Genomic DNA, 23,357 nt, shown 5'->3' on the forward strand with positions numbered 1-23,357 from the left:
TCCTTTCCAGTCACTTGAAAACACCTGAAGTCCTTGATTTAATTATTTTTTCAATTATGCTTTAATTCTTCATTTAATTTATGCTCATATTCTAGTTCTTACATTACTTTGCATTAATTTGGTGAAGTAAATTAATATTGAATGAGAATCAAAGGCTCTGGTGTCATTTGGATTAACACTTTGTTTAGTTCTTAGAAGGCTTTGTATATTTATTTTGGTTGCAGAAATGACTTCAAATGTGTGAATATAGAAAGAATAATATATGATCTTTGGAGGAAGGACTTAATTACTTGTAAAAAATAATGAAAAATACTCTTAGATGTATCTAACTGATCTACTGCATGACAAAGGCTATTTATATCATATATTGATAGATTAAAATGAACTTGGTTTAAAGCAATTCTATTACTGATAAATATAAAATATCACTAAATATAGGTAATGCCATACCATGAACCAACATGTAAATTTAATTTTGTATTTCATTCTAAAAATATAGTCTAATATTGCCATCTCAGAGAGTAAAACTAAGCAGTTGGTTTTTAATCACCTTGAAAAATTAGAGATTTAGCCTTTAGCCTACTTGCAAGCTGACCAATTAGCTGGCCACAGGTGCATTGATGCTGGTAGAAGATGAAAACTCCTTGATAAGAGGGATAAAGACTATCACTCGGGGGCAGCAAGCGGTATGAGCATTGACATATCATGTGCTGGTTTCCTAGCCCCAGTTCTCATAAGCCTAACAGCATCAGGTAATGCTTGCTCACACAGTGGGTGTTGTTACAGGAGAGCGAGTCTGAGTTGTGGGAACTCAAGCCAGTCTGCCTTTTGTTCAGGAGAGAGACACTATCTCTGTCTTCCTAAACTCTAAGCAAGCCTCCCCTTTGTTCAAATGGAAATGCTATCTTTAGCTTCCAAGGCTCTTTCAAGATTGTTTAACACAGAGCCTTGAAAGTATAGTCTGGAAAAGAGAGAAGTTAGTGCCTTACTCATAGGCAAGTAGAAATACGAGAGATCCATGGAGAATTGTCTTCCAATACTGGTGATGGTTTTTCAACCATCATACAGTCAATATGAGACAAATTTTCTTCAATTTTTAGAATACTGGCCTGGCCCAAAATAAACTACTTTTCTTTGAAATGGAACCACATTATTTAACACTTGCATTCGGAATGTTTTGGAGAGTCACAATCACATAGACCTAGAAGGACTGTTATATGGTGTGTTATGTATATACAAACATACCTATGTGGCTTATTATTTGCTCCCCAATTAAAATGTAAATTTCTTGAGAATAATGACTTTGTCTCTGTCTGTGTGTGTGTGTGTAATTTATTCTCTTATTCTGGTTTCTACACTATCTGCATTAATTTAATTAGTAAAATGAGATAGGTCTGCCATATGTCTTCTTAAAACAATTTTAAAAAGCATGGCCACGAAAAGAACAAAAAGTGTATTCCTGTAATCTGAGGGTTCTAATAGCCAAAAATTTTACAGTATTTCATTTTCTTATTTTCAAGATCACTTATCCATAGAATCTAGGACAATGCCCCGCACATAGTAGAAGTGGGTAAGTATTTTTGCATTGCTTGACTTGAACTCAGTAGCTGGTTCCACACTTGGTAAGCTCCAAGTTGCTCTTGTTCAGTAACACATGTTGTGCTTTGAAACGGGAAACATTTCTTTTTTTTCTCGAAGCTGCAGACAGTCATGTTAAGCTTAACGATTACTGTTCCTTACAATGATTCTAGTGTATAGGTGCATAACACAGGGCGAAAAATCGTATGTCTCCAGAAATACTAGTTTTATTAGAAGAAGTGAGTCAAGGAGTGCCTATTTTTTCCCTCCCTCTTCAATACAAATTTAGCAGCCACAGTTTAGGGTTGAAATACTATGTATATAAGTTCCCCCAAGGCTTAATTATCAACATAATGGTTTGGAAACACTCTGATCTTCTCTTCTAAATTAAAGATTTGAACAACAAATACAGAAAGTATGAAGTGTTTCTGTATTATTTCTTGATTAAATTACCTCGTACAGAAACTGGCAAACGGGCGTCAATGAGAATTACCATCTACAGCGACTGCTCGCGGGACCACTCCAGGGTCTTGCACGCAAAGGGTGGGCAAAGGGTGGGAGAGGGGTGTGGGGAGGACGCAGAGCGTCGCTGTCCCTCCCGGCCCCGCGGTGCCTGCCGGAGTTACCTGATGGAAGCCGGGACCCGGAGCAGGCTAAACTTGGGGCTCAGGATATATGAATGCCACCTACATTGCCGCCCTACCGAACGAATCTGGCAGAGAGGCGAGGAGTGCGCGCGTGAGCTGAGTGCTTACGTCGTTGCAGTGAGACCGGTGCTGGGATAATTAGAGAGGAGTTGAGCTGAACCGAGTTCGCCTTTCGGCAGCAGCAGCAGCGGGAGCCTCAGTCAGCAGCAGCTGCAGCAGCAGCAGCTGCAGCAGCAGCAGCAGCAGCAGCAAGAGGCGAGCGCCTGACTCCCATCGTCCGGGCAGGCAAGCAGAGCGGTGGCCCGCGCCCCTCGGCAGCCACCCCACCGCGCCCACCACCCCGGCGGCCCCGGGTGCACAAAGGCGGAGGCCGCCCGCGTGGCCTTCACCACCAGGCGGTCAGTTCCCGCTCCTTCCCTTCTCTCTTGGGAGCGAGAATGGCAGGGCTGAGCGAGGACCCGGGACAGAGGTGGCCCTAGCTTTGCACTCCTCTCTACCTCTCCTCCTGGGAGGGGAAGCGGGTTGGTCGTGGACTATGTGGCCGCGGCTGCTCCCCAGTGCGTCCTCGGCCCGGGAACCCGCTACCGCCCCTCTTCTCTGCTGGAACCATCCCACCGAGCGGAGTTGATGCTGCTGTCGCCGCCGCCGTTGCTGAAACCGCGGCTGATGGATGCCAGGAAGTGCCGCATTGCTTAGCGTCCCCGCCTCCGGGTTTGCTGGTAGGAGCCTTCTGCTCTTTCTTCCCTCTTGCTCTGGGGTTTTATAAAAAGGTGGAGGCATTCTGATTTTATTCTCCACTCCTCTTTTGCACCTTCTCACCCCACCTAGCATTTGTAATGTACATTCCCAGAGCGATTCCCCCAGTCCTCCGGGGCAAGTCCGTTGAAATAAAGGGCCAGAGAAAGGCAGAAGTTGGGGGCGGGGGTGGGGGTGGGGGGAGCCAACGCTGGTGCCAACGCCACCAAAAACCCTTCTGGTGCCTTATGAGATCGCGGGTGTATCCAAGAGGGGCGGAGGGAAGGTGCGCTATATACAGAGTCTCCATCTAATCGGATCATAATAATTTTAAATAAAATCCCACAAATATATTTTACAAATAGCTTCTTTGAATAAGCAGAAGGAGAAATAAGCTCCTTTTCTCCCTCTTTCTCTGTCTTTTTCTTTCTGGCAAAGACGCTCTTCCCCTGCTTGGAGCTCAGCGCTGAAGAGCCACCTTGTTATTAATCACAATCCCCATCGTTATCCTTGACTGGAGCATCCTTCGGTAGGGACCGCAGAAGCGTCAAAGTGCTGCGGCTGAGATGTGCGTGGGGGTTGTTTTTGTTACATCTTGGGAGAGAAGAGGACAGCACCAAGATCAGCACCGCCCGTGCGGGGTGCGATTAGGCGTGTTTTGTTAGGGGACTCAAAGGACGAGAAGAGGAGCGCTGGGACGGCCAAAGGTGCGCATCTCTTTAGAGGAAAGGAAAGAGGGAACCAAAGTGGGGGCGGTTTTTCAAGGGAGTGGGAAAAGAAGTTTATCTCCTTCATAAATAAAGCGGTGGGAAAGCGGGAGCAACAGGGTACTTGATTGGACACAAAGACAAATCATTTCCTGTAAAGAAGAGGAAGCAGGAATCTTCCAGGTCTGGAGGCCAGAGTGTGGTAGTGACAAGGGCCAGGTTTGTTGTGGGACAGTCAGCAGGAGGAAGAGAAGGCTCAGGAACAAACAGAACAATGACTCACTTACAAGCTGGGCTGTCTCCTGAGACCCTGGAGAAAGCTCGCCTGGAGCTCAACGAGAACCCAGATACACTGCACCAGGACATCCAGGAGGTGAGGGACATGGTCATCACCAGGCCGGACATTGGCTTCCTGCGCACGGATGATGCCTTCATCTTACGCTTCTTGAGGGCCAGGAAGTTTCATCACTTTGAGGCCTTTCGTCTCCTGGCCCAATACTTTGAGTACCGGCAGCAGAACCTGGACATGTTTAAAAGCTTCAAGGCCACTGACCCTGGCATCAAGCAGGCACTGAAGGATGGCTTCCCTGGGGGCCTGGCCAATCTGGACCACTATGGCAGGAAGATACTAGTCCTTTTTGCTGCCAACTGGGACCAGAGCAGGTAAATCCTAAATCCCAACTTATACCAGGGGTTCTTTTCTCCTATTTCACAGAATTTACCCCGAGTAGTGTTATAGCTTTACAGATTCGATGCTGTGACTTGGCTGGGAACAAAAGGGAAATTGGAACTAAAACATAAGTTATTGGGGGGCACCTGGGGTAGTGAGAGGAGGGCATTTTTTTAACCTTTGAGACTCTTCACAAGTATCCAGTTTCTACTGCAGCTTTAAGTGCTTCCTGAGCCCTTTAGATTTCTGCTGCAATCCAAATAATTTAACTTCTAAATAAATCTGCTGAATTTCCCACCTCCTGAATAAGTTTACTGTGCTGCAGAGAAATTAGTATAAGAATGGAGATAACTTTTTCTTCTTCTTTCTAAAGAAATTATTAAACTAGATTCATCGTCATCATCATCATCATCGTCACCATCACCATCATCTTCATTACCATCATCATCATCATCATCTCTTTCTTTAGCACTGAGGTTTTATTTTTTATGGATAACCTGGTGTTCAACCAAGATTGAGTAGTTTTATTGCTGGGGAACTTTTCTGCTTGGTGACGTGCAGAGGAAGGAATGATATGATGTGTGTCGCTTCAATGAAAAGGCAGAATTGTATTCTCTGTGTCTGAGCATGCCTGCCCACACTGAAGTGAAGGCTGACGGGTGTGCTTGTGCTTCACTTGTCACTAATCCAGAGAAGGTGTTTCCTGCCTGATGTGATATTCCGTCTCTTGGAAGAAGGTGGAAAATACTCAGGTAGACTTTTTGAGCTGTCTTGCTTTTAAATGGAAGAGAAATCGTATTTTTATTTTATTTACATTATCATAGGAAAATGCAAAGAGTGACTCTTCTATTTCCTCAATCAGAATTCTTTTCTCAGGCTGACAGATATAAGAAATGATAAATGCTCATGTATAAGGTAGTTTCAATTAAGTTCAAAGGTAATGTATTTCATGGAACCTAAACAAGTTTATCAAAACTGTGAATCATAAGGAACTGGTTGTTAAGATATTGGTGTATTTTTAGGTCTGTGAATGGTGACTTTTGATGCATCAGGTTAGTTTAAACCATCTCTGGAGTAATTATAAAAGACTTTTTTCAATGACTGGGAAATCTTATAGATAGGCTTCTCAGAATCTTGGGATCCTAAAAGGTAAATTAATATTTTTAACAGGTTTTTACTCTTTAATTGGTATCTTTTCTCTCTAATTTTAGGTTGATTATTACCACAATTATTTTTTAGGTAAATATAAAGACAAACTACAACGTGAAGAATCCTAAAATCGTAAAGCTAAGAAACTCACAGAGAGTTAGCCATTGAGGGGGAATGGAGTCCTGTTACTTCCTTTCATTGGTTACAGAAATAATTTCTTTTTTTAAAAAGATTTTATCTATCTATTTATTTATTTATTTATTCTTAGAGGAGGGGAGTGGGAGGGAGAAGGAGAGAAAGGAAGAGAAACAGAGATGTGCGAGGGAAACATTGATCAGATGCATCCCGTATGCCCCCAGCTGGGGACCTGGACTGCAACCCAGGCATGTGCCCTGAACGGGAATAGAACTGGCAACCTTTTGGCTTGCTGGACAGTGCCCAACCCACTGAGACACACTAGTCAGTGCAGAAATCATATTCTATTTTTTATCAGAAAAGTTTAAAGGACCACGAAATGCCAATTTTGACCACTGTGTTTCTATAACTTTTTTTTTTTCATCTGGGCAATACATCGTAGGGTCATGCAAGCCAATGATTGTGTGTATCAAAATTGAAAACTTCTGTTCAAGAAAGAACCTGATATTCTATTTGTCAGTTCGATTGGAACTTTGTTTATTAGGCTACAGATAAATGGGAGCTATGGAAATCTTGTATTTAAATACGCCTCACAGTCTGAAAGTATAATTAGGGGGGTAGATTGTGTCAGAGAGGCACATGTTTACATTAGACCTCTTTTAATTTATTTTTATAAGGGAACTAATATTCCCACTGATTTATAAACCTAATTAAGATGAAAATCACTTAACATTTCTTATGTATGTGGGAAGTTGATTATTCCAGATCACTAAAGAAACTGTTGTTTTTGTTGTCCATTTCATACTTTTATATAAAGGATAGGTTACTAGTAATCAAAATCTATCTCCCTAGAAATCTACAGTGGGAGAAGATTTATTAATTGGTATATAGAACTGCTTTTTATTAAATCAGCATAACAATTTTAAATATTAAAATTTTGTACATGTGAAATTAAAAATGAGAAGTGGTGTCTTGTAAAAACACCACAATGTGTTCTGTAGACTAATGACTGTGAATTCTTTCTGTGGATGGAAATGAGAAGGCATAATCATAAAGTTATAGTATATCAAGGTCAAAAGGTAGCACAGGGGAAAGTAATGAGGGAAAAATGGGGACATCTGTAATTGAACAAGAATAAAAATATTAAAGAAAAATTAAACATGGAAAAAACAGGAAAAGTTATATGTTATTTAGAACTTGACTAAAATTCAGTTTTCTCCTTCCATATATTTTTTAAAAAGTTATTTCTTCCTTCTCCTTGCCTGCCCCCATCCCAAACCGACATATACCTAATTCCAAGGACTAGTGGATAAAGAGGTCTACCCTCTTGGCACTCTCTGTAGCCCATTATCATTGGACTATATGCATAAGAACTGCCCTGAAGCCTGCAGGATGGCTGCCTTTCTGGCAGTACCAGGGTATCAACAGCCCTTCCCCTACCTTTGGCCTGAATCCCCTTTCTTCTTCTTCCAATTCTCAGCCTCAAGTCTTATCTGACTAGATTCCTACAGAAATTGCTACCACCATCCCTAGATGTTTACCTTACTGTTGCTTTGTTAGGTGGATAGCCATGTACTAAATTCTCTCATTCCCCTCCTGTCCTGTGAGTCCAGTGCTCCCACCTTCCTGCCCTGATCCTGCAATCCCAAACAACCTGGGTCTCTTGAGGAAACTGCACATCTGATCATAGTTCTGGCCACCTTCCTTGAGTTGTTCAATGAATTACCTGGCTTTCAACGACTTTGTACAAAGTAGCATTGTTTTAAAGCAACAATAGGTGGGTGGGAATGCCCACAATTACAGAGGCAAATTCCAGACATGAGGTAGAAAGACAATGCCTCCCTGTATTTGGAAAACAGGTTATTTCCAACTTCCCAAAGGGAAAAGGAAGATTTTTTAAAAATATTTTATTTATTTATTTTTAGAGAGGGAGGGAGGGAGAGAGAGAGAGAGAAAGAGAAGAGAGAGAGAAACATCAATGTGCAGTTGCTGGAGGTTATGGCCTGCAACCCAGGAATGTACCCTGTCTGGGAATCGAACCTGGGACACTTTGGTTCCCAGCCCGCGCTCAATCCACTGAGCTACGCCAGACAGGGGAAAAGGAAGATTTTAAAAATAAATATTGAAAAACTATAAAGACGTTGAAATAATTGATCTTCATAACAAAAGAAAGACTAAGCCGTGTATTATTATTTTTATAAGAGCACCTGAACTAGAGTGAATGCTCAATAAATATTTGTTGAGTTGAATGCCATTATGTATTTTTTCTAAAATTAGAAAAATGCTAAGTAGGGAGTGATCTAATGCATACTTTCTCCTATATTAAATTTGTAGGACAGTTTTCTGTCCTCCTCAGGAGGCTGGAAATAGTAAGTGTGTGTGAGATGGTGACTATAAATAAAATAGTGTTTCTCTCTACTGTGATGTAATGCAGGTCAGTTTCAGGTTATTGAACTGGACCATTTCCAAAGCCCTTACAAGAGGCATGGAATCTTCAGGAAGACTAAGGTAAAATAATATTTACAGTATACCCACTTTCTAATAACTCTTAAAGGGAAAAACTGAAATGTTGAAATGACTTTCAGTTTAGTTTGTGGTTCTTTTTAAAAAGAATTGAACAGGCTTAGATGACTTATTCCATTTCTTGAGCAGGCTAACTTTGGAAAATATTCATCCAATTTTATCTCCTTTTAGATTATCTAACATAGTTTCTGGACACAAAAGTAAATTCTACAAAATGAAAAACAATTGGATGGTTTCACTGCATCACCAGGATGCAGGTGGCCTCCATGCATCCCATGCTGCATTCCTTTCATGAGTGACAGTGCCCTGATTAGGACTCATTCAGCAGATACCTTCACATGTTCACCCGATGTTAACAGTGGAATGTGAAGATGATGTGCTGTGAAGCCGGAAGTGATTGCACTACCTTCAGAAGAGGAGGTTTGGAATAAAAGTAGATCGTGATCTACACCCTAGGACATGAGGGCAGGCATCTGAGTAGTTGAAATTTACTGACACATATACTTACCAGAGATATTCATGAGCAAATTATGTCACCTGAAATATAATCGTGACATGTATTCTGATAGTTGGCCTGCAAATTTTCAGTTAGCCTGAAAGTCATATTTCACCTCATTAGACTTATAGTTTTCTATGCTTTAGTACAGCAAACAATCGCTCATCTAGAGTCTGGTTAATAACCATTAGAAAACCATTAAATGCAGCTAAACTAAAATGATTCTTGATGCAGTGGCAATTCAGAAAACACTGACCGTCTTGTAGCTCTGTTTGGCTTATCGTAATGGACATTGATTATCACTTAGAGTATTTATTGAAGCTCTGGAAGGGGTAGAAGGCTGACTGGTCAGACATTTATCTGATCCTGAAACTCATCCTGGAATCTGCCTGAAAAACGTGTTTTGTCAGCTTGTTTATTTTGTGTGGTTTTTTCATAAATAGAAGATATACAAATGGTTAGCTACTTACAGCTTTAAATTGAACTATGATTATGTTTCCATTTATTAAAACAATGTAACCCATCCCTAAATTGAAAAAAAGTTTACAATAATGATAGACTAAAATTTAAGAAATAACCATGGACTATACAGATGATTTTTGGCCTGATTTTTCAAGACCTCCTGGCTTAATTTATCAAAATATTTAAATATTTCTCAACTATTTGCTGCATGGTGTCATATGCCATGGCAGGGTCAGGAATTTTCCCTTCGAATCCTGGAGACATCACTGTGCTGTGTCATGGATGGATTTTGAGATTCAGTCAAACCAGTAATGGCAGATGTGGCTTCCATGGGGCTTCTGTCCCAGCAGAGCTTCGTATTGTTTCCTTACAGGGATGGCTCTTTTAACAAATACTCTGAAAACTGCAGGTTATTCAACACTATGTCCTTGGTTCACACCTTGCAAATTGGAAAGACAAAATTATCCTGAAAAATGGTAGTGGGATTTTGGAATAGATCTCTGAAAAAATAAGACAGTCTCTAAAAACTAGGACAACTATGCAGGAATTAGTAAAACAGTTTTGAAATAACAGTAAAGACCAAGAGAACCAACCTACAGTAACAGTCAATTGGGCCTAGACCAAACCAGGCATGTTTCAGATATGCAACTTCGAACAAAGTTGAAGAGAAGGATTCAAGGTTACTAGAGTGCACTGAAAATACACCTCAAAATAAATGTTTAAAGATATTTCAAAACATGAGCCAAGTTAGTGAAATAATAAATTATCCTTAGTGAATTCATACATTCCCTCCATTCTGGGAAAGAGCCTGAGCACGTTTACATCATTGAGCACAGGCACATATCATTCATTAACACAGTAAGTGACACCGTCGACCTCAGGGAAAGGATGTCCCTGTACGCCGGGTCCTCATCCTATCAAGGAGTGCACAGTACTCAAGTCAATTTTCTTTAAAAAAACATACTTCAGTCAAACATTTGCTACATACATAGAAATTTAATCATTGCTGAAGGTAAATAAACATACATAACTCATTCTTTGTACTAGCAAGGGATATATACAGCCTCTCCAGGAAGAAAAAACAGGAAAAGCCAGGTTGTGATGAGGGTAACTCTGCCAGTGGAGAAGTTCAGGGCAGTGGGGTAGCTGTGAGCCACTCAGTGTTTTATGGAATGGTGCTTAGTCGGTTAAATAAATTCAACCTTTTATTATTTCATTTTAAAGGTTAATTAACTAATTCATTCATTTAAAACACTTGTATTGCATGTGTCAGGCACTCCTCTAAGCACTTAATAAACATTAACTTATTAAATCTTTATGACGATTATATGAGGTAGGTCCTGTTCATATTTAAATTTTGAAAATGAGAAAACTAAGGCACAAAGCAGTTAAGTCTTTCATTCAACCAGCGAATCGGTCAAACTTTTTGTTTGTGTGTGTGTATAGACAGTTATCAACATAAATCTTGGGAAAAACCCTTAAATGTAACTATATCAAAAAACAAGCTCTAATCATTTAAAAATCATCTGTGGTTTAGAAAGTCTTGATTAAATATCAGGATCTAGATGAGTAGGCACAGAAACTGACATTGCTGGAATAAATCTTGTGAAGGGAAGGACTTTACCAAGCAGACACTTGCCTAGAATATTCCTCCCTGAAAAGAAGAGTTGCCCGTTTGGTGTGTTTGTATATTTCCAGCATAATTCTGTTTTATTTTAATTTGGTGGAAGCAGTGCACACTTTTTAAACTTTTTTTTCAAGGAAATACATTTTCTTCTCTAGATGTTTTATTTCCAACAAAGCATCTTTCTCATGTTCTCACTCACCTACATTCCCATAGCAGTAAAATTAAAGCAAGGCCCAGGCAGATAATCTACTGTGCTTAGTGATACAAACCAGACACATGAATATTTCAGACTTCATATTTTCCCCAGGGTTTGTAGAGTTAGCCTTTTCCCATCCCAGTTCTTTTGAGTGTCCTGTTGCTTTTCCTCCACCAAAGCCTACTGTGGGGCCAGGTTGGGATGTGTCCTGGTGACTGACCCAGCACCGTGTTGGGATTGACTTTCTGATCTGTCTCCTGACACACGTTATGCCACTGAGACACGAAAAAGCAGAACATCTACTCATCAAACTCTGTTCTAGGTATGAGACACCATAGGGGGTGGAGAGAATTGTGGTGTCAGAAAGAGGCGGCTTCTCATCTAGGCTCTCATTTCCTCCCACAGTGACTCTGGGTGTATTGTTTGAATTCTCTGAGACCTTGTGCCATCATCTCTGATGAGATCGGGTGCATTCAGGGTGGTTTGGCTGTAGACTGCCTTCATCTCTAATTTGCTGAGACCTCATCTGTGTCCTCATCTCCAAAATAATAGGATCAAAGCCAGCACTGAGACTTTGGCTTGTTTTGAAATTAAGATAATGCATTCGAAATTCCTTTGAAAATCTTAAACTATTCTGTTAGCCAGGTAGAGATATTATTATTATTCCCCTGAGTAATATGAAGCATGTAATGGGTTCAACTTTGGCACTAAGGGTACCTCGAGGCATTAATAATGGTAATTCTTCTCCTTTGTTTCTCCCTTAGCACCTTCCTTACAGGACCTGTCTTAATGAAAACTGATGGGTGGGGACAGCCTTAATGAAGAATTTAATAATGGCTGATTGATTTAGTGACAAAGGGAAATTGCTTGCTGTTGTGCTGCTCAATGTGATGCCAGGATGCCAGTTTTTCCCTGTCAGACTGAAAGAAAGGTTTGGAAAATAGGAAGGAAATGACCTGTTTGTGATTTGCGTCGCTCTTAGCACTGATTGTAAGCTGTGGTAGAGGGTGAGATACTTTGAACCTCAGGATTGAAGCACAGAACAGGTAGCCACCCAGAACCTTTCAAGAAGCTCCCCTGTTCCTGACTGTACAAGTAGGAAACAGGAGAAGTGGGTGTCAAAGTTTTCTCCACCTAATCTTTGTGCAAAGTCCACTCTACTCTTTCTTTCAAGAGCAATGGTCTACACTTTCGTGTAGGCTGGTGTCCCACTTTTAAAATCCCTTAATTGGTGTTTTTATTTCTTCCTTTTCTACATGCTACTTATCATCCTCTCCAAGTTGATTTCAGATTCAGGCTCTACTTAATGCTATTTTGGGAAGCACAGTCAGGAGTTAAGAGTTGCATAAATGTGCTAGTTTGTTCCAGCATACAAGAGAAGAGTAGCATTGGTGGAGTGCCCATAAATTGGGGTGTAAACCCAAGGCAGAAACATGTGGATAACTTATTGTACTGACACTTCATAAATTGTTAAAATAAAAATTATTTCAAAGAGTAGAACTATGGTAGGGTTTCTGAAGAGATGAAATTCGTAAAATGCTCTGCTTTTTTTTGAAAGATATTTTATGGAATTTAGCAAGATCTCTTTTAATAATGTTCTGCTTAGGAAGAGCCCACTGAGCTGCTGATGGGAGTAATGTGACATGTTTGACAGCAGAGGACTGGGGTGTCAAGAGGGTTTTGATCTGCTCTTTGAATGCTGTAAGCTAGGATGCTTTTATGTTTCTTTCTTTAAACTTGTACATTCATGTGAATTATATAAATGTCATTTAACTCTTTTTTTTGGAGTAAGATAATAAATTTTAAAGCTTAGTGAGATTTACTCTTGAAAACATTGCAAATCTGCTTTTTTTCATGGCTGATCCTGGAATTCACCTTATTTTAGATACTTCAGAATAATAATATACATATAAATTTTCTCTTGGCTTGGACAGTTTTATAGAAACATAAGTAAAGTGTGTTAGCTAAAACAAATTGCTTCTTATTTTGAGCCCTTACTAGTGTCATGATTTATTTTTTCTATGTACAATGCATTATGTTTCCAAAACTTATTTCAGATTCAAGTTTTACTTAATGCTACTTTGATATTAATGATATTTGGTATTTTTGTAAGAAACTCAAGAATGATCACAATGAAAGAACAGTTCTAAGTTGGACTTTTCTAATTTTTAATTTTCTTGATCATCATGTTATTACAGACTTTAGGAATTAGAATGAATATTTTTTTCGAGGAGGGTCCACATTTAATGAGAAATATACCTCTCTTGCTCCAACTTCCCAGTTTACGTAGGTTTATAAGCTTTTGCTTGTGACACAGTGGTTGGCTATTAAATTTAAAAAGGAGATAGGCAGGGCCCAGTGTGACTCTGTTGATTGGGTGTCATCCCAGAAAGCGAAGGGTCACTAGTTTAATTCCTGGTCAGGGCACATGCCTGGGTTGTGGGCCAAGTCCCCAGGTGGGGTATATATGAGAGGCAACCAGTTGATGTTTCTCTCACACATCCATGTTTCTGTCCCTCACTTTCCTCTTCTCTGAAACTAAATAAAATCCTTAAAAGAATAAAAGAAAAGGGAGATATGTCAGCCACAAAGCAACAGATAAAGGTATTCAGCCATACATACTTCACAGGCTTAAAGGCAAATATGTAATAGAGTTCTACAATAAGTTTTATTATCTTATATATTTAGAAAGTATTTTAGGATGCCATATTCATATTATTATAAATAGTCTGTGTATCACCCAAAATTTTAAAAGAACCTGTTGAACTTTGCCTTTTACAATAGTAATAAGTTATCTAAAGGTCATCAAGTTTTAAAGTAGAATGTAAAAAATATTCTTCAGTTCTGAATACACTTTACCAAGTATATCCAGGGTCATAGAGCTAATGAGGGATGTGGAAGAAATTTATCTTGAAATTTTCTGGCATCATGCTCTGTGTTTGGTTAATACTGGGATCCAAGAGATATCTTACTCCATATTACTGTACTAATTTTGCAGATAAGGAAATGATATCCATGAAAGTGAAAAGTCACCTGAACTTTTATTGTTAATTATTTCTTCCTTCCTGCACTACTATGCTTTCTCTGTTTGCCTCCAGATGTTTTTAGAAGTAAAAATAGGATGATTCCCACATATGCACTCACTGTCTCATACTGTGAGTGAGCATTTAGTAGTGCAAGTCAACCTTCACTTCCACTAAATACCAGTGATTTCCACTTCTAATCCACTACCTTCCCCATCCCACTTCTTCCAGAGGTCAGGATTTTTTTCTGTAGCTTTCATAATTTTTAATTATATTTTATTTGATTATGCTATTACAGTTGTCCCAATTTCCACTCCCCATGCCCCTGTCCACCTAGCTCCCCACACTCCCTCAGGCAATCCCCACACCATTGTTCATGTCCATGGATCATGTATATAACTGCTTTGGCTATTCTATTTCCTATACTGAACTTTACATCACCATGACTATTCTGTAACTACCTATTTGTACCTCTTAATCCTCTCACCTCTTCACCCATTACCCTATACCCATTATCCTATTGGCAACCATCAAAATGATTCTGTCTCTATTCTTGTTTGCTTTGTTTTTTTAGATTTGACTGTTGATAGATTTGTATTTATTACCATTTTATGTTTCATAGTTTTGATCTTCACTTTTTAAATAAGTCCCTTTAACATTTCATATAATCTAGGCTGGCCACTACTAGTGCTGGGCCTGGGACTCACTGAGGCCAGCTGTTGCTTGTTTGATAGGATTTAGGGAGTTGTGAAAGATGAACAAAGACCAGCCATTCACATGCAAAAGTAGCTTAGATGGGCCCATAAGTTGGTTGGGGCAGAGTCTGTGGGGATCTCCAAAGCAGCTGAATGGAGTTAGCCAGGTTAATGGAGTCTCAGATGTGGCACCAGCTTGCCACCTCAGTCTGGATGGCTGTGGTTTCTTTAATTCCACAGTCATCAGACTTCTATTCAACTCAATTTCTGATGATCCTGAGTGAAAGTCGTTCTATATTTTAGTTGTAATTTTGATGTGGTTGTGCAAAGAGGCGAGACAAGTCTGCCTATGCCACCATCTTGATCTGAAGTCTCTTCTGTAGATTTTATTGAACATTTCCACCTGCAATGTTGAAGAGAAAAAAAAAACCTCGAGAAGCAGCATGCTAAAAAATTGAAATGGTTAAAATATTCCATAATTGTGCCAATTCCTCTTAAAATGCTAACATTCTTGTCTTAAAATAATTATCTCATTTTTTCTCTCAGCTCTGGCTGCATTACCTCTTTTACTTTCTTGAATTGGAGATCTGTAGGCTTTTGATTCTGAAATTTTCAACCTCGAGACCTCTCTTGAGTTGAGTACATATTTTTTCAGACACCTAACTGCCATTAACCAGGTGTACTATATGTTTTCGAATACAACAGGTTCCATTACAAACTCTTTATTTTCAGTCATCCCAGCTGTGTCTTCTTTTTAAATTATATTATTTATTCAGGCTCTGAAGCTAGAGTCTGTGTGTCATCCTTTACTCTTCTGTCAATCTTAGTCCCCACATCTAATTAAGTGTCAAATTTTCCCAAGTTTACTTTTGAAATACTTGTCAAATTTGACTTACTGTCTCCATCCTTATCTCCATGCCTTTGTGAAGGTAGTGCCGTAATCTACACTAGTGTCTTTGTACTCGAGTCTAGTCCATTTTACAGGAACAATGCAAAGAACATTTATTGAATTTTTATAATGTGCCAGGCACAGTGTTAAGGTGTTAGTCAGAAAAAGATAGAGACTTAACCCTTATTCAGAAGGCCTGCATTGTGATAGGTAAATTTCTCCCTTTGTACTCATTGATCTTCCTTTCTTTCTGCTTATACACTTTTTCTTCCTTCTTTTCTTTTATCTTGATGACATAAACTCAATACAAGTAATTAAAATCTGTTGACACTTTTACTCATTTATTGATTAGCATCCCCAAATCTCATTCTGAAAATTTTCAAATATGCCGATATGAAATGTCTATTACTTACAGCATTTCTGAGCTATTTAAAAGTACATACCTAATTTTGAGATAAGTTGCAGTGAGATCAGAAAATGATAAAAAAAAAAAAGCTTAGAGGTAAAGTACATGGTTGTGAAGTATGAAGAAAACCAGTATTTTCCAAAGCATTTTAGCTTGTTTTGGTAGAATACGTGTTAAATTTTATTATGTCCCAAGTGCTGCAAAATCAAGTTCCTTTTAAAAGAATATTTTTAAACAAAATCATCTCCTTAAAATTCTTTAGGTATTTTCAGAGGAGTTTTTAGTGTGCTAATTTTTTTCTATAGTTTATGAAGAAGTGGTTGTTAGATTTAATGAGGACTTTTCTGTTGTTGATAGGTACACACTGGTGGATATTTTGCGCGCCATCTTGCTGTCTTTAGAAGCCATGATTGAAGATCCTGAGCTCCAAGTGAATGGATTTGTTTTGATCATAGACTGGAGTAACTTCACCTTCAAGCAAGCCTCTAAACTTACACCCAGCATGCTGCGATTGGCTATTGAAGGCCTTCAGGTAAAGATTTGCAAATTACCCACTTTCTTGGTCTCCCTCCTTTGACTCATCTAATCTGTTAGAATAACAAAATGTCTTACTTGAGGAATAAAAATAATTTTTATACAGTTTTCAAGCACAAACATTAAAACACTAACTGGACAAAGGGTTTTAGAAGAAAAACTGAGGATGTAGGCCTGTTAATAAATGAGAATTTGTACTACTTGGTGCAAGCCCTCACTATGCCTATGCTTAAATATGGGTGAAGATGACCCAAGATTTTTATCTTGAGAATCAGAATAAGCAACATCTTTTTGGTTTTAATGACTAACTGTTTAAGCTTGCTTTTATTTCTTTCTCCTTTTCTGTGTATATTAGTTAAGCGTTAAAGGTTTGCTACATTATTTCATTTAACCTGGTGAACTTAGGATGTAAGGGGCAATATCTTCATGTTGCCTAAAAAACTGTTGTAAAATCAATCAAAATCATTTTGATCTCCGAGCTACAGAATCACTATTTTCAATTACTTTTCTAGACTTAATTGGGGTTTTTGTTTTCATTCTGGTAGAAGGGCTATCACACAAAATTTATACAGGAATGGTCTATCTTCCAGTGAATGACATTTAACTGATTGGGAATCATAAAATGGAAAATCAATCATTATTTAGTGGTATGCCATAATTAGTTAATGGCTGATTACTCCCTAAAATTGAGCTACTTCTTCAGGTGGCAGGACGGCTTAACCAAATTGAACTCACAGTTTGAGTTTTGCCTCTCCAGTGAATAAAACACTGTGATCATTTTTCTCTGCGTAGGCTTTTTTTGATGCACGTTTCCTGACTTGCTTTTGGTGAGTCACTCTTACTCCTGTCTTATCTTGAACGACACTCTTTTTTAACTCCATAGAGAGAGTTAATAAGGTTGGGAGAGGGACAGAATGATGCATATTTTAGAATGCACCCTATCACCAGCAGTGTATAAAGTGTTGGTTATTTTATAAAGAAAATCAGTTGCCACCAGCCATGTTACTTTTAAGCAGGATATAACCTAGCTTTTTAGAATTGCTATCACTATTTAACTTGTGCCTTCTCTTTACACTAGAGGTAGACTAGACCTTTAGCTGTATGAAGGACTGGAGAACTCATTCTGAAGGAACTCAAAAAGCCACCTCAAGGATAGACTCAGTGCCTTCCTATATGCCAACTTGTACACTGTATGGAGACAGTTAGTAGTAAGGTCTGAGTAAGCAGGATTGATGCCTCATGGCTGCCTGTTGGAAGCCACTTAAAATAAATGAGTTCTTCCTACCAATAAGTTTGACATATTATTAACCTTTAAACTCAATGTTATCTTCAGGCCAAACTAATTATTTAAATGTTCTATATATATGTCTATATATGTCTATGTCTCTGTATTATATTTAGAAACAATGGTAAGTCTGAATAGTATAAGATGTGCTAAAAATGTTCCATTGTAACATGCATAATTTCATATTTAGCCTTATATAGAAGTTACATTTCCTGACTTTTTAAATCAAGTCTCTGTTAATTTTTCACTTACCATGTGAGAAATATTATTGTGCATTGATATATGTTTCATGCAGAGCATGAATAAACTTATTTTTGAGATTGACATCAGACCATAAAACATTTTCATTAAAGATACATATTCAATTTTTTGTCACTAAACACAACTAATAGCATCATCAAAACCACCAACACTATCACAACAACAAATAACTTCCAATTAGTCTAGTCAAGGAAATTAAGATATGGTATTTTATTTATTTTTACATTTTGATGTGAGAGTATTTTAATAACTCAGTGACAGTTTATATCATGTCATAATTCTGCTATAACATGTTATTTTCACTGAGGTAAGTATAAAATATATTGCAGTGAGTTAGACCAAAAATAAGAAAGGCTACAAATGGGTCTAGTGCCAGAAAGGAAACTTACTTTAATGATATGTATTACTAATGGGATGTAATCGTGTTTTGAGGAGGCCTCATCTCTCTTCCTCTTGAATTTGCTGCATAACCTCTCTATCTTCACACACTAAACCCCTTTTTTCCTCAAGCTAGAGGGTATTTTGAGTGATCCGGGTAGGGATAGCACCTGATAGCATGGTTAAAGACATGTAGACCATTGCTAGAAGATCCACCTGTGATCACTGCACAAGGTCCATAGAGAGACAGTGTGGAAGGTTGAAAATAAAAATGGGTTATAGAGACAGACCCAGCTTTGGAAGACAATTCTACCATGTAGCAAATATTTGGTCAAATTCCTGAAAGTTTTTGAATCTCAGTCTGTTCATTTGTATCAAATTTAAAGTGTTTTATTAGAAGTGATACATCTTATTATATTTTGCTTGCTTATATTAAAGAACAAAATGACAGTATCCAGAGGAGAGAGGAGAGGGGGATAATGGGGGAAAAAAGAGGAAGGTCTATCAAGGAACATGATATAAAGCACACATGGACAAAATCAAAAGGTGTAGGTTTGAGGGTGGGAGATGGGGATGGGTGTGGGGGGTGACATGGGGTGAAAATGGAGACATCTGTATTTGAACAACAATAGAAAGAGAGAGAGAGAGAGAGAAAAGAAAGAAGAAAGAAAGAAAGAAAGAAAGAAAGAAAGAGAGAAAGAGAAAGAGAGAAAGAGAGAAAGAGAGAAAGAAAGAGAAGAAAGAAGAAAGAGAAGAGAAAGAAAGAGAAAGAGAGAAGAAAGAGAGAAAGAAAGAAAGAGAGAGAGAAGAGAGAAAGAAAGAGGAGAAAGAAAGAAGAAGAGAGAGGAGAGAAAGAGAAAAGAAGAAGAGAAAGAGAAAGAAGATAAGAAAGAAAGAAAGAAAGAAAGAAAGAAAAGAAAGAAAGAAAGAAAGAAAGGAATGCATCTTGCACCTAGCAGGTGATGTCAATGATGAAAGTAGTTGATCTGTAGGAGTTCATTTTTTTCAGGTGCCCCAGTTTTCTGCACGTGTGCTGGTTTTTTCACAATTCCAGTGACCACCTGGATAGTGAAGACTTAACATTGATTGGCATTGGGAATCTGAATGATCTCATATTTTGCATTTAGTGCTTAGATTGTAGATGCACAGATTGACTTTTTACAAATCACTTCACTGTGTGGTTAAATAGTGTCTAGATATGTTCATGTTAGGTGCCAAATAAAATATTTTTCCATGTTGGAAGCCAAGCAAAAATGAGATCGTTACATCTAGTGAAAAATAATCTTTGTTTCTTTTAGAAGAATCTCCAGGCAGGCACAGTTGGAAAGGTGGCGATTGTGGAGATATCCTTGACCTTGAGTGTTGAACAAGAGTTTGCTAAATTGACAAGGACAGAAGAAGCCCTTTGAGCAGGGAAACTTTGGGGAAATGCTTTTGAAGAAACCTACAGCCACAAGGGGGTGGAAGTACATGATAAATCTGTTTTCATATGGTAAAAATGAGAAATGAATTGAAGGTAATGACCAGCAATGATCTGGGAAGAGCAGGCTGAACCTTGTCTCCATGGGAGGGATGCCCAAGCCACCGGCTGCAGGTTGCATGTGGCCCAGGATGGCTATGAATGCGGCCCAACACAAAACCATAAATTTACTTAAAACCTTTTTTTTTTGCTCATTAGTTTTCAATAGTATTTTTGTATTTAATGTGGACCAAGATAACTTTTCTTCTTCCAGTGTGGCCTAGAGATGCTGAGACCCCATCGAATGGCACACTCTGCATTTAGGCCTGTGTTTTCAGACATGGGGGGATTTTGGACAAGAAAGTGACCTGGTCACTACTTTGCCTCAGGAAGAACTCTTGGGTAGAAGAATGGACTTGGATCAAAGGAGGGAGGGTTTAGATCTAGTGCATCCCAAAGTGTGTCATAGATGATTATGTGGATTCCATTTTGTAAGACAGGAAATGAAACTTCAGGGAATTTGACACCCAAATTTTCTTAACTGACTTCAAGGCTTGAGTCCAAGTTGGCCAACTCCACAGACCAACGGCTCTCCTGAATCGTGTTGCTTCTATTGTTTTCAGGCCTGTGCTTACAAAAAAGTGGGCAAGCTCAGTTGAGAGTAACTTGCCTCCCCATGCCAAATTCTCACATGTTAGTACAGGTGAAATTTGTTTATTGTGATAAACTAGGCAATGCTAACTGGCCTTGGCACTTCTTTTTCTGACAGCAAGTGGTAGAACCATTTCTTTCCCCTTGACTGACTGCCAGCTTCCCAGTTCCCTGTGAGTGAGGCCAAGGAAAAAGCATTTCATCTGATAGCCAAAGAGAACTCACAACAACACAACCCAAAATTTGTAAGCCACTCATGATATTGGTTTAAGGAAATTCTATATGCTTTTTCTGTGCAGAATATTCAAGCATTTTTTAAAATGGAAAGCATCACACATTTTTACCTATAAAATGTAGTTCTTTGATAGATAAGAGGCAACATCAGATATTTTGTGGAAATAAAGTACTCAAGCTTCATTGGAAAGAAAAGAGAAAGAGAAAATTGTCTTGCTACTTACAAGAAGTTAATTGATTAGGGTAGTTATAGTAACAGGAAGGCTCTTAGAAAATCAATACAAGATTAAGTGGAAGTGACTTGTAGACTCTAATACATCTGCCTGGGAAACCCATTAAAGCATGAAATGTTTGGAAATACCTGGAAAAACTTAGACTTTTTGAATTTACAGAGAAGTGATGTGCTCTTTATATTTTTTTGGTCACAATTGCTCTATTTTTATTTTTTCTTATAAAATATTACCACTCTTAAAATCTTTTGATAATGAAAAACCAAACTCTCTTATAAATCCAGAAACTTCTATTTACCAATTTTTAAAAACATTATCCAAATCCTGTATGTATGGTTTGTCATCCTTTGGATATGTTTATCCATTATTTTCCCTTTAGCTCTGCCCTGCCTTGTCTGTGCTTTGCTTTCACAATTTCACAGGAATCCCCAAACTCTATCTGCTAAAAAAGACATAATGTAGTCAAGATGTGGGTCTGTTGGCAAGGGGTTCAGCTGTAATAGAGAATTGAATAGCTCTTTGAATTGCTATAGTAAGACTCAGATGTGGGGGGTGGGGCATCAGAGAGTGCCAAACTCAGTGCCAGATTTGTAAGAGCCCTTCGTAAAACTAGGACTTGTGAGAGAATAAAGAATATGTAATTAATTCACAGTACTTAATAGGGCCCTTTCTTTTGACTCAAGGGTTCTGTGTTACAGGCAGCTACCAATCTGCTAGATCTGATAGTTCTGGTCATTCATGTGGAAGGCAGAAAGTGCTGCTGCTACAAATTCTGGCTCTGACTGTTTGGAAGCTCAGTCCTATCTAGGGGATCCTGCCAAACACAGAGAACATGCTAATGACTTGGAACATCACTGCCCAAGACTAGCGGGTGAAGAGCTCCATTAACTTCTATTCAGCCCTCCAAATCCTACCCACAATCTCTGAATCTCTGGCAGCTTTGAAAGTGAACTCCTGTGTGTCTGTGTGTGTGCGTGCGCGTGTAGGGTGGTCAAGGGAGAATATTAAAAAGCAACTCCATCAAATATTGAGTAAATTAGGGATTCATAGTAAAACAAAGGGATCCTGTGCTTTGCAACAGTGTCCTTTGCAATGGTTTTAACTTGTCAATAGTTTTCAGATTAATAATGCTCTGGAAAATACATAGTAGGAACTTTTGCATATAAGCTACCCTGTAAACTTAAGGCAGAATTATGATGCATAGATAGGAGTGGGGTGAAACAATGCTTGTCTTTTTTGAGAATAAACACAGGGACTCATGAAATGAACTCATTCAGACAGCCTGGAGGTGGGAGCATTTTGTATGCACAGGCAGGACCATATTGAGAAACAGTGATGAGGGCAGTGTGTAAAAAAAGTGACATTTTTTTGTTCATCACATGCATTACTGTCTGGGCTAAGTGTGCTTCCTTTCAGTTGTTACTTAACCTAAAACTAAATGAGTGAAAACTCTAGCTTTGCTGTATTTCATAGTGTGAGAATGTGGTAGTTTCAGTGAGAGATTTAGTGCCCAGAAATAGGACATTGGAAGTCTTCGGAAAAGCTGACAATGGGCATGTATAATATTCAGTTCAATAAGCAGGCTAAACATTTTATATGACCTTTGATAACAGGCTATACATAGATACGCACAAAACATAGATACATATACTTATACACATATATATATACAAATCACTATTTTTCTTGCTTTAAAATTGCTATTTATTTTCTTTGATTAACAGCTAAATTTGTTTACAATGGTTAGTTATAGGAAGTAGGTGTCAACCTGGAGAAAGATGAAGAGATGAGTGCTCTAGAGGTATTTAATTATTTAACAGATACTCAAAGAGTATCAGAAATTAATGATAAAATTTAATACTGCTACACTTTCAGCCACTGAAAAAGAGACTAGTTATCATTTTGCTTCAAGTAACCAAAAAATTGAAGCAACAAAATGGAAAGAAGTGAATAACCATCTTTTTGGTTTGAGTCATTGAAATAATGATAAATGGATAAAAAGTAATTATCTATAATGAAAAAAGTAAATGAATAATATGAGCTAATGTGCAATTCTTTTTATTGGCTATGTTTAGACATGTCCTTAACTAGAGAACAAAAAAGATGAATAACTACAAGTTCTCTCTTATTTTTCTTTGTAACAATGCAAATACATCTTGGTATATCATTCTCCCCTAGCAGAAAATCATTTTTCAGTGTCTTCAAGTTAAAACTGATAAATATGAACATCCATTATACTTTAAATATGGAATATGATAAAATGGAATACGATTCAATGTTAAAAAAGGAAACCCTGCCATCTGCAACAACATAGATGAACCCGGAAGACATTACCCTAAGTAAAGTAAGTCGGGCACAGAAAGACAAACACTGTATTGCCGCACATA

At 38.4% G+C, this 23,357-nt stretch overlaps 1 protein-coding gene across 1 annotated transcript in view; it reads left to right on the top strand.

Annotated features, from left to right (window-relative positions):
- The first annotated feature begins 2,190 nt into the window (after window positions 1–2,190).
- CLVS2 (clavesin 2) overlaps window positions 2,191–23,357 on the top strand; it is a 63,522-nt gene continuing 42,355 nt past the window's right edge. Inside the window, exons 1-3 of the mRNA XM_028510385.2 lie at window positions 2,191–2,944; window positions 3,399–4,330; window positions 16,296–16,470. Of these exons, the coding sequence (XP_028366186.1) occupies window positions 3,942–4,330; window positions 16,296–16,470 (564 nt within the window). The 5' untranslated portion in view covers window positions 2,191–2,944; window positions 3,399–3,941. The remainder of the gene's footprint in view (window positions 2,945–3,398; window positions 4,331–16,295; window positions 16,471–23,357) is intronic.

Source organism: Phyllostomus discolor, chromosome 4 (assembly GCF_004126475.2).
Source record: "Phyllostomus discolor isolate MPI-MPIP mPhyDis1 chromosome 4, mPhyDis1.pri.v3, whole genome shotgun sequence".
Classification (NCBI taxonomy): Eukaryota; Metazoa; Chordata; class Mammalia; order Chiroptera; family Phyllostomidae; genus Phyllostomus; species Phyllostomus discolor.